The following is a 13,086-nucleotide window of genomic DNA, read 5'->3' on the forward strand; positions in this document are numbered from 1 at the left end:
GTCCACGAAATCATCTCCACTAAAAGGGACGATGGGTTGGATACGAGCACTTTTTCTGTCGACTGTTGTCCTGCAAGTGTAAGTAAATCAAGTCCCTCTTTTTGATGTAATTTAACTCGTCTAGAATTTTGCTTTGAACGTTCTTTGTATCCAACAGCAGATACTCAAACAGCATATTTTAAAATGAAAGATGAAAAGTGTTATGGGCTAATAGTTTCTATAAAAGTAACTAACTTGAAAAAAGGTTTATTCTGTTGCTCTCAAGATTCTTTGGTCATCTTGAGAACGCCTTTTAATGGGCTTTAATTGTTGCTAATTTTGTCTAGCGTTTTAAGCGAGAAAATCATGTTAATAATGACGCCTGTTTCGTAAACGTTATCGATGATAAGTTTTCTAAAATCTTCAAATTTCCTCTAATAATCGTACATTCCTTTTAAAGTTATCCACCCTTTAGATTTCTACAAAGAGAATTTGATCTTGAGATTCGATCGAAAATATACAATATGCAAACCTGTTGTCCACCATCAATTGCTGGGCTTATTTCAACGTTAACATTATTCAATTCACGAAATCAACAGACAATGTAATTATTGCAGGAATAAGTGGCATTAAAAGATCGATCTTCACTTGGAAAGTCGACCGAGGAAATTATTTTCCTCTTTGATCTTTGTCAGTTAGGTTTCCTTAAGTGTTCATTCTTATGTATTATTTATCGATTAAGAAATTAGTTACCAGTCCTAAATTAAGAGAATTATTTGTTACTAGACATGAAAGAGCACCTGGGTACTATACAACGTAAAACTTACACTAAGACAAGCGTTCGCTCACTGAACCATAGGGTCCAGTTGAGAAGAAATAATATGGTTGCATGCGTGTGAACAAAAGTATTTTGTTTAAAGTTAAGGAGACACCTTGCACTTTGCAGGTCTTGCTGTTTCTTGTTTGTAAATATGCCGTGAAAATTTGTTTCAAGTGTGGTGCAATAAGGAAAAACATCACGTCCCTCTGTAATGGTGGTTAAAAATATTACACTGGGAAAAAATTTAAATCAAATACAGCAAGCATGACAATCTGTCATTTAAATATTTTATGTCAGTCTTTTTAATTGTGATGAAATCAGTTCTAGCTGGTGAAAGCAAAACTTTTTTTTATAGTTTTCGTTGTGGATTATCATCTCTTTGAAGTAATTAACAATTATTCCATAAATGCATGTTGATAATTGTTCAAATGATAAAATTTCAATAAATCCTGAATGTTTGGATATCTGGTGATTTTTTCAGCTTCGCAACAGTTGTGCAATGTATTTCCATATAAGGTGACTCGGAATATGGGCTGATAACTGTAGTTGAGTGAAACAATCAGAATATTCAGAGCTGAAAATTTATTGATGAGAAATATTCGAGTTTCTTCGACTAAAACCGAGAGAAGTGCGATGTTACATTCGTATCTGTTGAAACTAGTGTTTATATATTTCTTCACCCAGGTACCAGTCACGGGAAGTAAATGGTGAGTTTTCCTAAAAGAGCTTTTTCAATTAAGTGCTTAAAGTAATCGAAGTTTGTTTTGGTTTTGCTTTACTTTATTCTGTGATTGGTCAAGAAAACTTGCGCATTTTTCTCAACCAATCAGATGCCATTTGGTCACTCATTGGCGGAAAGAGTTAAGTCAGTGACGAATGTTGATGCAAAGACACACTGATTTCAGTGCAACTCAGTAACATACTTTCATCTCAAACAGAACATGAATTAATTTTTTTTTACTCACAAATATTAGCGATTTTGACACGAATTACTAAATCGGTACCATCGATACAAAATTCATGACCTGTGTTGTTTCTCTTGCTTCTAGGAAGATCAATCCCCCGTCCAGGTATGTTTTGAGCATCATGGCTTAAGTCCATTACAATAAAGCCAACGAAGTTTCCTCTCAATTTTAATAGTTTTAGAATGCAGGCCCTCTAAGATAAAATGCTCCTAAATAGAACTATTCTTCCGGTAAGTCAAACATAACTTACTTCGATCGATGAAATCTGAAGGGTGCGTAAGTGATAGCCCTTAACTTATTTCTATTTCTTTTAGCTGGAAAAAGTTGAGCATAACGAACAGAGATCACGAAAAAGGATCCTTTCGGGCCCGTTGAATTTTAATGCATCTAAAATGAAACCTTAAAAAATGAGCACGGGTGTACCTTAAATACCCTACACTTTCTTTTTTATCCGATGAATGTCTGAAACATTAGTTCTGAAAAAATATAGATCATAGATTGGATAGTAGTGGAAAAAAACCTTTTTGTGACGACGATTGAAGGGTAGATTTTATGGTGTAAATAGGCAAAGTCTACCTTCCCCTACAAAATTTCATCTCTGCATGCAACTACCATTACACATTGTAACAGAGAGATCAATGATGTCTTATACTGATTTGATTACAGTGTGCCGTGCCCGGGTCGACTTGGCTTTCGTCATCGATGGTTCAGGAAGCATCGAGCAGTATGGCAAAGGAAACTTCCGACGATGCCTCAACTTTGTCAGAGCAATTGTCAGCCGCTTCAACTTTAGAGGCGGGCAAACCCGAGTAGGGGTCGTACTGTACTCGTCAAGTCCTCGTCTGATCTTCGACTTTCGACGTTATCGTTCCAAAGGACAAATTCTAAATGCCATTAGTCGCATACGATACCCCAGGGGTAGTACGAGGACCGGATATGCTATGCGGTACTGTTATAGCCGGGTGTTCCGGTATGCACGGAGAGGAGTTCGTAAGGTATAACTGTAAGATACTTGACTGGCAAAACATCTCAACCACTTTTTATCAGCTGAAAAACTAAATATTCCATTTCCCTTACCTAACCAGAAGTTGGATCTTATGTGTTTCAGGTTGCTATAGTAATGACTGATGGAAGATCATATGACAGTGTGGTGTCTCCTGCAAATTTGTTCCGACGAGCAAACATCAAATGTTATGCGGTTGGAATCGGTCGGAAATACAACAGTAGACAGCTCTTACAAATAGCGGCAGGACGGAGAAGTCACGTGATAACAGCCGGGTTTAGACAATTGGGCTCTATAGTGGGTACTATACAACGACGAGCATGCAAAGGTGTGTTAGTAGATTTTAGTATGAGATATAAAGGCTTCATAGACGAGAAAATTTGTCATTATAATGGATTATTATCAAAAGAAATGTATTATTTTTAATTTTGAATGAAAGCTGGTGTGTTTTGCTTCCAGGTACGCGCCCTGTGAGACCTCCAAGTGGAGGGAGTAAGTTTATTGTTTTTTTTTTATGGTAACAGTTTTAGCATCGTGCCTGAACCACGAAACATTTTAAAGAAAGAAAAGCTCAGTATTACAAAGGAAGAGCTACAGTTAAATTGATATGAATAAATATGAACGATATATAAAGTTTTTCCCTTTTTCTTGCCTGGTATAATAGAGTAACTTTAAAAAAATCAGGGATACAGAGCTACTTAGACCTAACTTTAATTTCATGATCAATGACGTTTATCGAAGTCTGGCATAAAATGTTAGGCTAATTTCAATGGAACACACAAGGCGTAATCGCTGTTTTCAACAGGCTTATTGGTGACTTTTTTCTTTAAAAGGGGGAATTTGTAACCTTCCAAAAGTAACTGGTCCTTGCCGTGCTGCAATGCGAAGATGGTACTACAATAGGGCCACAGGAAGGTGCCAGATGTTCATTTATGGCGGGTGCCGAGGAAATGCTAATAACTTTGGGTCAAAAGCTGAATGTGAACGAAAATGTCTCAGAAGAAGTAAGTTTAAGCTAAAAAAAATTAATTAACAATTTTAAAAAACGGCAACCTAAGCAATTTGAAATTTACTATCCTTAGCAGGCCACAAAAATTTTGTCATGAATTGTTGTAAAAATATGATTTTTTTTAACATAATATGACCAGCTCTTGAAAAGTTGAACCAAAGATGTATGAAATAAATCATTCTGAAATTAGAAGCATGCACCGTCTGTTTCACATGGCCGTTAGACTATGAGCAAGGCCCCGTAAAAAAGCAGTATTTTCACCCGTCATACACTTACACATACACAGAGAAAAATCGGTCTAGCTGGATAGAAATTGCTAGAAATAATTTTTAGTCTACAAGGCTAACGGAATATTGTGGCGGAAAAGTCTTCAGCCTTCGTATCCCAGCCCTACTTGTCTAATGCTTTTTGTACAGGGGTCACGCTCATAAAATGCGTTTTTTTTAAATGACCGAAACTAGCAACGGTCCGATACTGATTTCCAAGGGTTTTGAAGCTCATTTCTTGAAAAAAAAGAAAAAAACGGTCTAGCTAGATAGAAATTGGAAGGAGGACTATTTTGTGTCTACAGAGCTAGGAGAAATTTTTTATGCTTTCGGTGTGGAGTTCACGCTAATAGGATGCCGTTTTTTTTTAATAACCTAAACTAACAGCATTCCGATATTCATTTCTTACTAGGCGTTAGTTTTTTGCAGCATTATAGAGTTCAAATTAATGGTTTGAAAGGATAGGTGGTTAGGAAAAACAGGTTTTGCAGTTCAACGGAAATGATGCCTAAAGAACTGACCCATTGGCCAATCAGAGTTGTGTTACTTTCTTTGAGTCGTTCTAAAATGAAAAACGTGCCCAACTGTCCCTACACACTGTAAAAGAAAGTTCACTCCTGTGTTCATGTCTAATTGCAGCGTGCCGTGCTCGGGTCGACTTGGCTTTCGTCATCGATGGTTCAGGAAGCATCGAGCAGTATGGCAGAGGAAACTTCCGACGATGCCTCAACTTCGTCAGAGCGATTGTCAGCCGCTTTAACTTCAGAGGCGGGCAAACCCGAGTAGGAGTCGTACTGTACTCGTCAAGTCCTCGTCTGATCTTCGACTTTCGACGTTATCGTTCCAAAGGACAAATTCTAAATGCCATTAGTCGCATACGATACCCCAGGGGTAGTACGAGGACCGGATATGCTATGCGGTACTGTTATAGCCGGGTGTTTCGATATGCACGGAGAGGAGTTCGTAAGGTATAATTGTAAGATTTTGATAAACCATCTCAACTACATTTGTATCAGCAGGAAAACTAGATGCTCCATTTTCTATACTTAAACAGAAACTGGATCTTTTGTGTTTCAGGTTGCTATAGTAATGACTGATGGAAGATCATATGACAGTGTGGTGTCTCCTGCAAATTTGTTCCGACGAGCAAACATCAAATGTTATGCGGTTGGAATCGGTCGGAAATACAACAGTAGACAGCTCTTACAAATAGCGGCAGGACGTAGAAGTCACGTGATAACAGCCGGGTTTAGACAATTGGGCTCTATAGTGGGTACTATACAACGACGAGCATGCAGAGGTGTGTTACTTTTTAATTTGAACTTCAATATTGGAACTATAAGGCTTCATAAAGTAGAAGATCTATAATTATAGAGCAACAGATGATTTAAACAATAAACAAATACTGTGGAGTCTTTTTGGTTTACCTTTTCTATTTATTTTTCAATTTTACTCAAAGCTAATGTGTTTTTGCTGCAGGTACACGTCCTGTCAGACCTCCAGTAAGACCACCAAGAGGGGGTAGGTTATTCACACACTTTGTATACAATAACATTAAACTCGTTTTCACATCGCATCTGATATCAATATTCTCATAAGGTGATGGCAGTAACAGGCATTTGTTTGAGCCCAGGTTTTATTTTGTGCAATGGGGTTTTGAAGTTCATTTTTTAAACAAAAGAAAACAGTCCAGCTGGATAAAAGTTGCAAGAAAGAACTTTTTGTGTCAAGAAGGCCAGGGGAATATTGTCGCGTTAAAGTATTCAGCTTTTCTATCCTAGCCCTGCTTTTCTAATGCTTTTTTGCACAGGGGTCACGCTCATAAAATGCGATTTTATTAAAATGATCGAAACTAGCAACAGTCCGATATTGATTCCCTACTAGGTGTTAGTTTTTTGCGGCATTATAGATTTAAAATAAAGGTTGAAACAATTCGTAGTTAAGACAAACAGGTTTGCAGATGAACGGAAATGATGCCTAAAGAACTGACCCATTGGCCAATCAGAGTTGTGTTACTTTCTTTGAGTCGTTCTAAAATGAAAAACGCGCCCAACTGTCCCTACACACTGTAAAGGAAAGTTCACTCCTGTTTTCATATCTAATTACAGCGTGCCGTGCTCGGGTCGACTTGGCTTTCGTCATCGATGGTTCAGGAAGCATCGAGCAGTATGGCAAAGGAAACTTCCGACGATGCCTCAACTTCGTCAGAGCGATTGTCAGCCGCTTTAACTTCAGAGGCGGGCAAACCCGAGTAGGAGTCGTACTGTACTCGTCAAGTCCTCGTCTGATCTTCGACTTTCGACGTTATCGTTCCAAAGGACAAATTCTAAATGCCATTAGTCGCATACGATACCCCAGGGGTAGTACGAGGACCGGATATGCTATGCGGTACTGTTATAGCCGGGTGTTCCGGTATGCACGGAGAGGAGTTCGTAAGGTATAACTGTAAGATATTTGACTGGTGAAGCCATCTCAACTACATTTGTATTAGTAGGAAAACTAGATGTTCCATTTCCCTTATCTAAACAGAAGTTGGATCTTTTGTATTTTAGGTTGCTATAGTAATGACTGATGGAAGATCATATGATAGTGTGGTGTCTCCTGCAAATTTGTTCCGACGAGCAAACATCAAATGTTATGCGGTTGGAATCGGTCGGAAATACAACAGTAGACAGCTCTTACAAATAGCGGCAGGACGTAGAAGTCACGTGATAACAGCCGGGTTTAGACAATTGGGCTCTATAGTGGGTACTATACAACGACGAGCATGCAGAGGTGTGTTACTTTTTAATTTGAACTTCAATATTGGAACTATAAGGCTTCATAAAGTAGAAGATCTATAATTATAGAGCAACAGATGATTTAAACAATAAAAACAAATACAAAAAGAGTCTTTTTGGTTTATTTTTTCTATTTATTTTTCAATTTAAGTTAAAGATGATGTGTTTTTCCTGCAGGTACACGCCCTGTCAGACCCCCAGTAAGACCACCAAGAGGGGGTAAGTTATTCACACACTTTGTACAAAGTAACATTAAACTCATTTTCACATCGCATCTGATATCAATATTCTCATAAAGTGATGGCAGCAGCAGGTATTTCTCTAAGCCCGGGGTTTGTTCTGCGTAATGGGGTTTTGAAGCTCATTTCAGGACAGAGAAAAATCGGTCTAGCTGGATAGAAATTGCTAGAAATAATTTTTAGTCTACAAGGCTAACGGAATATTGTGGCGGAAAAGTCTTCAGCCTTCGTATCCCAGCCCTACTTGTCTAATGCTTTTTGTACAGGGGTCACGCTCATAAAATGCGTTTTTTTTAAATGACCGAAACTAGCAACAGTCCGATACTGATTTGCAAGGGTTTTGAAGCTCATTTCTTGAAAAAAAAAGAAAAAAACGGTCTAGCTAGATAGAAATTGGAAGGAGGACTATTTTGTGTCTACAGAGCTAGGAGAAATTTTTAATGCTTTCGGTGTGGAGTTCACGCTAATAGGATGCCGTTTTTTTTTAATAACCTAAACTAACACCATTCCGATATTCATTTCTTACTAGGCGTTAGTTTTTTGCAGCATTATAGAGTCCAAATTAATGGCTTGAAAGGATAGGTGGTTAGGAAAAACAGGTTTTGCAGTTCAACGGAAATGATGCCTAAAGAACTGACCCATTGGCCAATCAGAGTTGTGTTACTTTCTTTGAGTCGTTCTAAAATGAAAAACGTGCCCAACTGTCCCTACACACTGTAAAAGAAAGTTCACTCCTGTGTTCATGTCTAATTGCAGCGTGCCGTGCTCGGGTCGACTTGGCTTTCGTCATCGATGGTTCAGGAAGCATCGAGCAGTATGGCAGAGGAAACTTCCGACGATGCCTCAACTTCGTCAGAGCGATTGTCAGCCGCTTTAACTTCAGAGGCGGGCAAACCCGAGTAGGAGTCGTACTGTACTCGTCAAGTCCTCGTCTGATCTTCGACTTTCGACGTTATCGTTCCAAAGGACAAATTCTAAATGCCATTAGTCGCATACGATACCCCAGGGGTAGTACGAGGACCGGATATGCTATGCGGTACTGTTATAGCCGGGTGTTTCGATATGCACGGAGAGGAGTTCGTAAGGTATAATTGTAAGATTTTGATAAACCATCTCAACTACATTTGTATCAGCAGGAAAACTAGATGCTCCATTTTCTATACTTAAACAGAAACTGGATCTTTTGTGTTTCAGGTTGCTATAGTAATGACTGATGGAAGATCATATGACAGTGTGGTGTCTCCTGCAAATTTGTTCCGACGAGCAAACATCAAATGTTATGCGGTTGGAATCGGTCGGAAATACAACAGTAGACAGCTCTTACAAATAGCGGCAGGACGGAGAAGTCACGTGATAACAGCCGGGTTTAGACAATTGGGCTCTATAGTGGGTACTATACAACGACGAGCATGCAAAGGTGTGTTAGTAGATTTTAGTATGAGATATAAAGGCTTCATAGACAAGAAAATTTGTCATTATAATGGATTATTATCAAAAGAAATGTATTATTTTTAATTTTGAATGAAAGCTGGTGTGTTTTGCTTCCAGGTACGCGCCCTGTGAGACCTCCAAGTGGAGGGAGTAAGTTTATTTTTTTTTTTTATGGTAACAGTTTTAGTATCGTGCCTGAACCACGAAACATTTTAAAGAAAGAAAAGCTCAGTATTACAAAGGAAGAGCTACAGTTAAATTGATATGAATAAATATGAACGATATATAAAGTTTTTCCCTTTTTCTTGCCTGGTATAATAGAGTAACTTTAAAAAAATCAGGGATACAGAGCTACTTAGACCTAACTTTAATTTCATGATCAATGACCTTTATCGAAGTCTGGCATAAAATGTTAGGCTAATTTCAATGGAACACACAAGGCGTAATCGCTGTTTTCAACAGGCTTATTGGTGACTTTTTTCTTTAAAAGGGGGAATTTGTAACCTTCCAAAAGTAACTGGTCCTTGCCGTGCTGCAATGCGAAGATGGTACTACAATAGGGCCACAGGAAGGTGCCAGATGTTCATTTATGGCGGGTGCCGAGGAAATGCTAATAACTTTGGGTCAAAAGCTGAATGTGAACGAAAATGCCTCAGAAGAAGTAAGTTTAAGCTAAAAAAAATTAATTAACAATTTTAAAAAACGGCAACCTAAGCAATTTGAAATTTACTATCCTTAGCAGGCCACAAAAATTTTGTCATGAATTGTTGTAAAAATATGATTTTTTTTAACATAATATGACCAGCTCTTGAAAAGTTGAACCAAAGATGTATGAAATAAATCATTCTGAAATTAGAAGCATGCACCGTCTGTTTCACATGGCCGTTAGACTATGAGCAAGGCCCCGTAAAAAAGCAGTATTTTCACCCGTCATACACTTACCAAATTCCGAGTATTTCAGTTATGCTGAGAGTGATTATTTTCTGCATTTTCTGTTTACTTAGGGCTTTTAAATAACATCCAGATAGCTGGTAGATCTGGTTTCATGTTATGGGCTGGCTAAAATCTGACATACATTAAATTCTCTTCAAATTGGTTGACGGCCAAGAAAAAGAGAGCAACCGGCTTTTTAATGGATCTCAAAATGCCAAAAATGCAATTGTAATATTCAAACCATCAAAATTTTACCAGGGGAGCCAAGAATTCCCCAACAAGTGGAAGCCCTTCAGGCCTACAAAATTTCCCAGAGAAGCCCGGACGAACCTAGGGAGTGAAAGCTCCTCAGGCCTTCAAAACTACTCGCCTAACATTAACCCTAAACCACCAAACATTATTGAAACCACTGTTGCCGAAACTATCGCGATGTTACAGTAATGCCATCCCTCTTTTGGAAGTATTTTTTCTGAAAAAACATTGAAAATTCGTTACACTGTCAAGACTATCAGATATCCCTTACTACACTGTTATATAAAAAAATACTTTCAGTGGCAATTCCAATTTTTTATTACTTGTTTTTGCTCATACGCTTGTTTTGTTAAGTAAGAAGTCTTTTACGCAGAACTTACAATTGCTCTTTGTTGTTTCATTTTAGGGAGAGTTATCAGAATTACTGCAAACGTCATAGGTAAAAATTTTTTTTTTTGTACCTGAGGCATCTACTGAGAACTGATGTGTTTTAATGGAAGGACTCGGGTTTTCTTTCATCGTTAGTTGTTTTTACCCCAATTTCATAGGAAGTACGTCGTGGAAAGGCGTGAATTAGAGGGAAAACTATTTTTCAAGCGAGCTAAATAAAAAGTGTCGATGTGAATTCATAACTCAATAAGTTAATAATACTAATTGACCTGTCTTGAATTCAAAGACTTGTGAGTACATATACGCTACTGATTTTAATTCGAGGCCCTTGCACAACCTTTGAATAATCACATGTTGAGTGTTTACTTTCACAGCAATAAGTAAAGGATGCTTCAGGGACACTGGTCGACGAGCGGTAGCAACACTGGAAGGCAGAAGTCGTCTTTTGAAAGGAAGTTACCGCAGAAGGCGTTACGCAATTCAGAAGTGTGCTATGGCAGCGAAAAGGCGAGGTTGGGGTGTTTTCGCCGTGCAACATGGTGGATGGTGTGCTTCCGCGAAATATGCGTATCGAACATATGGTAAATACGGAAGATCCAACAGATGTAGACATGGAAAGGGAGGACCTTGGGCAAATGACGTCTACTTTCTTAAGGGTAAGTTTGTTAAAAAAGTGACTGAGTCTGTCAATATATGTACAACAAGTCAAAATCTGAGAATGGATTTTTACCGAGGTACCACAAGTTGATGTTGAAACTTCATTTAAAAATTTTACTCCACATTTAATTTAACTTTTTATCCAAACACATTCGAAATAATCAAAGGAAACTTAACTTACCTTAAGGTAAAAGCTTGATTTTGTGCCCTTGTTTACGAAAAGCTTCCGGCAACGCGTACAGTACCAAAATATCACCAGTGTAACTGAGCGAAGGCTGGGACTCTTTAAACCAAAATGGCGGACATTGAGCCATTATGCCAATCAATTGTTTAGTTAACGAGACAAAATTTCACGACATTCCAGCCTATGATTGAAATACATTTGAGCTTTTATATATTTCAAGTGAACTCCCTTTCACGATATCAGTGCCTGTAAGACGAGAAGTTGTGATCATAACGTTTGTCCAGGCAGTGCATCTGCGAATCGCGTGCCATGGAATTTGTTACAAAGTCATTACAGTGTCTTCAGTAATGCAGTTCTCACAGTAAGTTTTCATAAACTAAGATAATCTCACAACATAAATCTCCTGTGAGTGCGTTGGAAACGGGAAAATATATTGTATAAGAACAAGTCCTTTAGCTGTTGCCTAATTTTTTTGGCGTTTTTCAGGGTCATGTCGAAAACGCACAACTCAAAACTTCTGTTGCGTGTTTCCGTTCATTTACCGCGGTAAACGATACAACAGTTGTACCAGAATAAGATCTCGACGGCCATGGTGTGCTATAACTCCCAACTATGATGTAGACAAATTGTTTGGATATTGTGGTGGTGCAGGTGAAGAAATGTGTTTGATGACTCAACTTTTAATTCCGTTAAATTTATTTCATTGGTAATACTAAGTAAAATGAGTAATTTAGATTTTCAGATTAAGATTATATTTTGGCAAGAAAATACATTTTTTAATTATATATGCAAATTTGTTTGTGAGGAAGCTCATTTGGGTGATGACTGCGAGCTTCCCCCCCTAACTAAGACTTAAATTTAGTTCATTTGTGGACTGTTATCAGTGTAAAAAAGCTATTACGAGAAAGACAAATGGACCAAGCACAGCATTTTTTTGATGTGAAATCAAAATTATGATTTCAGTCCCATAGTTCTAGAAACAAAGCCTTATTACCAGTACTTCCGTTTTGAAATCACATCATTTGATGGTCCAAGTTATTGGATATTGGTAGTCACGATTGTTGTACTAATCCTGTGGCAAAAGAAAATGAATATGAAAATTAGGAAAAGAGTATAATTGGTGAATAAATAACATTGCTGAAATCTGCAATCCAATTGCTTGTTTTGTCTTACTCTTCCATCCTTACTGGTTGGGGGAGAAGGTGCTCTTCATAGAAAAAAGTGTGATTTTTGAATAAATTACATCTTTCTGATTAAGGGCCAATCAAATTACAAGGGTCACTAGTTATTTTCAAATAGATGTGATAAAGTATGAGTATTTTATTTCTACTTTCAGGACGTCTAGTAAGACTCACACCACCCCTGAGACGTAAGTGTTTATAAACCAAATTCTAAACTGATGATAGTGGTGGTGCTGATAATACTTTGTGTAATAAGAATGCAGTTCAGACTTTTGTCAAGGGTACTATTAGAAGAGTGAAAAAAGTTTTAATGACAGACTGATAATATGCTAGTAAGTGATCAAAAACTGAATCTAGGTCAAACCAAAAGCTTCCTTGCAGTCTGTCCATGCCAAATTTTGTTTAATTTTTTGGTCTAATATTATAATATAACATAACAAAACACATTTCTTTTGTCCTCTTTTTTCAGTCCAGAGAATTGGTTGTTTTAAGGATACATGGCGTAGGGCCATCCCACAACTAGATGGTAAAAGTCCTATGTTAAGAGGAAACTATAAGCGCCGAAGAAAAGCTATTGAAAAATGTGCTTATGAAGCTGTAAGGCGTGGCTATCAGTTCATTGGAATCCAAGATGGTGGATGGTGTGCATCTGGACCGAGGGCTCACAAAACCTTTGCTAAGTATGGCCGATCAAACAGATGTAGGAATGGCAAAGGTGGACCTTGGGCTAATGATGTTTACAGGATTATAGGTGAGACTGTGTTTGGTGAAATTTCCAGTTTCCAAATTGGCAAACTTGCCTATATAAATTCCAGTTCGATTGAAATATCAAATGTGCATAATATTACCTAGGCTTTTCACTTTCACATCTCATTAGTAATTCTCCTTACAGTCTACAACTCTTATGATGTTAGTTGGAAAATTTATATTGGATCATGTAAGAATCCCCTAAATTATATTTTTTTGATTCTCATCACCTATCTTGTATTGCTATTGT

General features: G+C 37.8%; 2 protein-coding genes across 2 annotated transcripts in view; both read left to right on the top strand.

Annotated features, from left to right (window-relative positions):
• On the top strand, nt 1–12,291 carry LOC131771494 (von Willebrand factor A domain-containing protein 2-like). The gene is made up of 21 exons (XM_066158923.1): nt 1–78; nt 1,484–1,506; nt 1,849–1,869; nt 2,431–2,759; nt 2,873–3,095; nt 3,227–3,259; nt 3,601–3,771; nt 4,682–5,010; nt 5,120–5,342; nt 5,522–5,563; nt 6,151–6,479; nt 6,595–6,817; nt 7,000–7,041; nt 7,818–8,146; nt 8,256–8,478; nt 8,610–8,642; nt 8,983–9,153; nt 10,084–10,116; nt 10,442–10,723; nt 11,395–11,559; nt 12,245–12,291. Exons 1-21 carry the CDS (start codon nt 32–34, stop codon nt 12,289–12,291), a joined length of 3,318 nt encoding a protein of 1,105 aa, XP_066015020.1. The 5' UTR covers nt 1–31.
• Nucleotides 11,468–13,086, top strand: part of LOC136277095 (uncharacterized) — an 18,881-nt gene continuing 17,262 nt past the window's right edge. The window contains exons 1-3 of the mRNA XM_066158759.1: nt 11,468–11,559; nt 12,245–12,277; nt 12,559–12,840. Coding sequence (XP_066014856.1) covers nt 12,627–12,840 — 214 coding nt within the window. The 5' untranslated portion in view covers nt 11,468–11,559; nt 12,245–12,277; nt 12,559–12,626. The remainder of the gene's footprint in view (nt 11,560–12,244; nt 12,278–12,558; nt 12,841–13,086) is intronic.

Source organism: Pocillopora verrucosa, chromosome 12 (genome assembly GCF_036669915.1).
Source record: "Pocillopora verrucosa isolate sample1 chromosome 12, ASM3666991v2, whole genome shotgun sequence".
Lineage (NCBI taxonomy): Eukaryota > Metazoa > Cnidaria > Anthozoa > Scleractinia > Pocilloporidae > Pocillopora > Pocillopora verrucosa.

Bases quoted from the DNA above. Each gene is read 5' to 3' on its own strand.
- LOC131771494 (XM_066158923.1), top strand. From the start codon at position 32: ATGGGTTGGATACGAGCACTTTTTCTGTCGACTGTTGTCCTGCAAGT. The intron at 1,870-2,430 runs GTATGTTTTGAG...ATTTGATTACAG, and splicing joins AAGATCAATCCCCCGTCCAG to TGTGCCGTGCCCGGGTCGAC. The intron at 6,818-6,999 runs GTGTGTTACTTT...TTTTTCCTGCAG, and splicing joins ACAACGACGAGCATGCAGAG to GTACACGCCCTGTCAGACCC.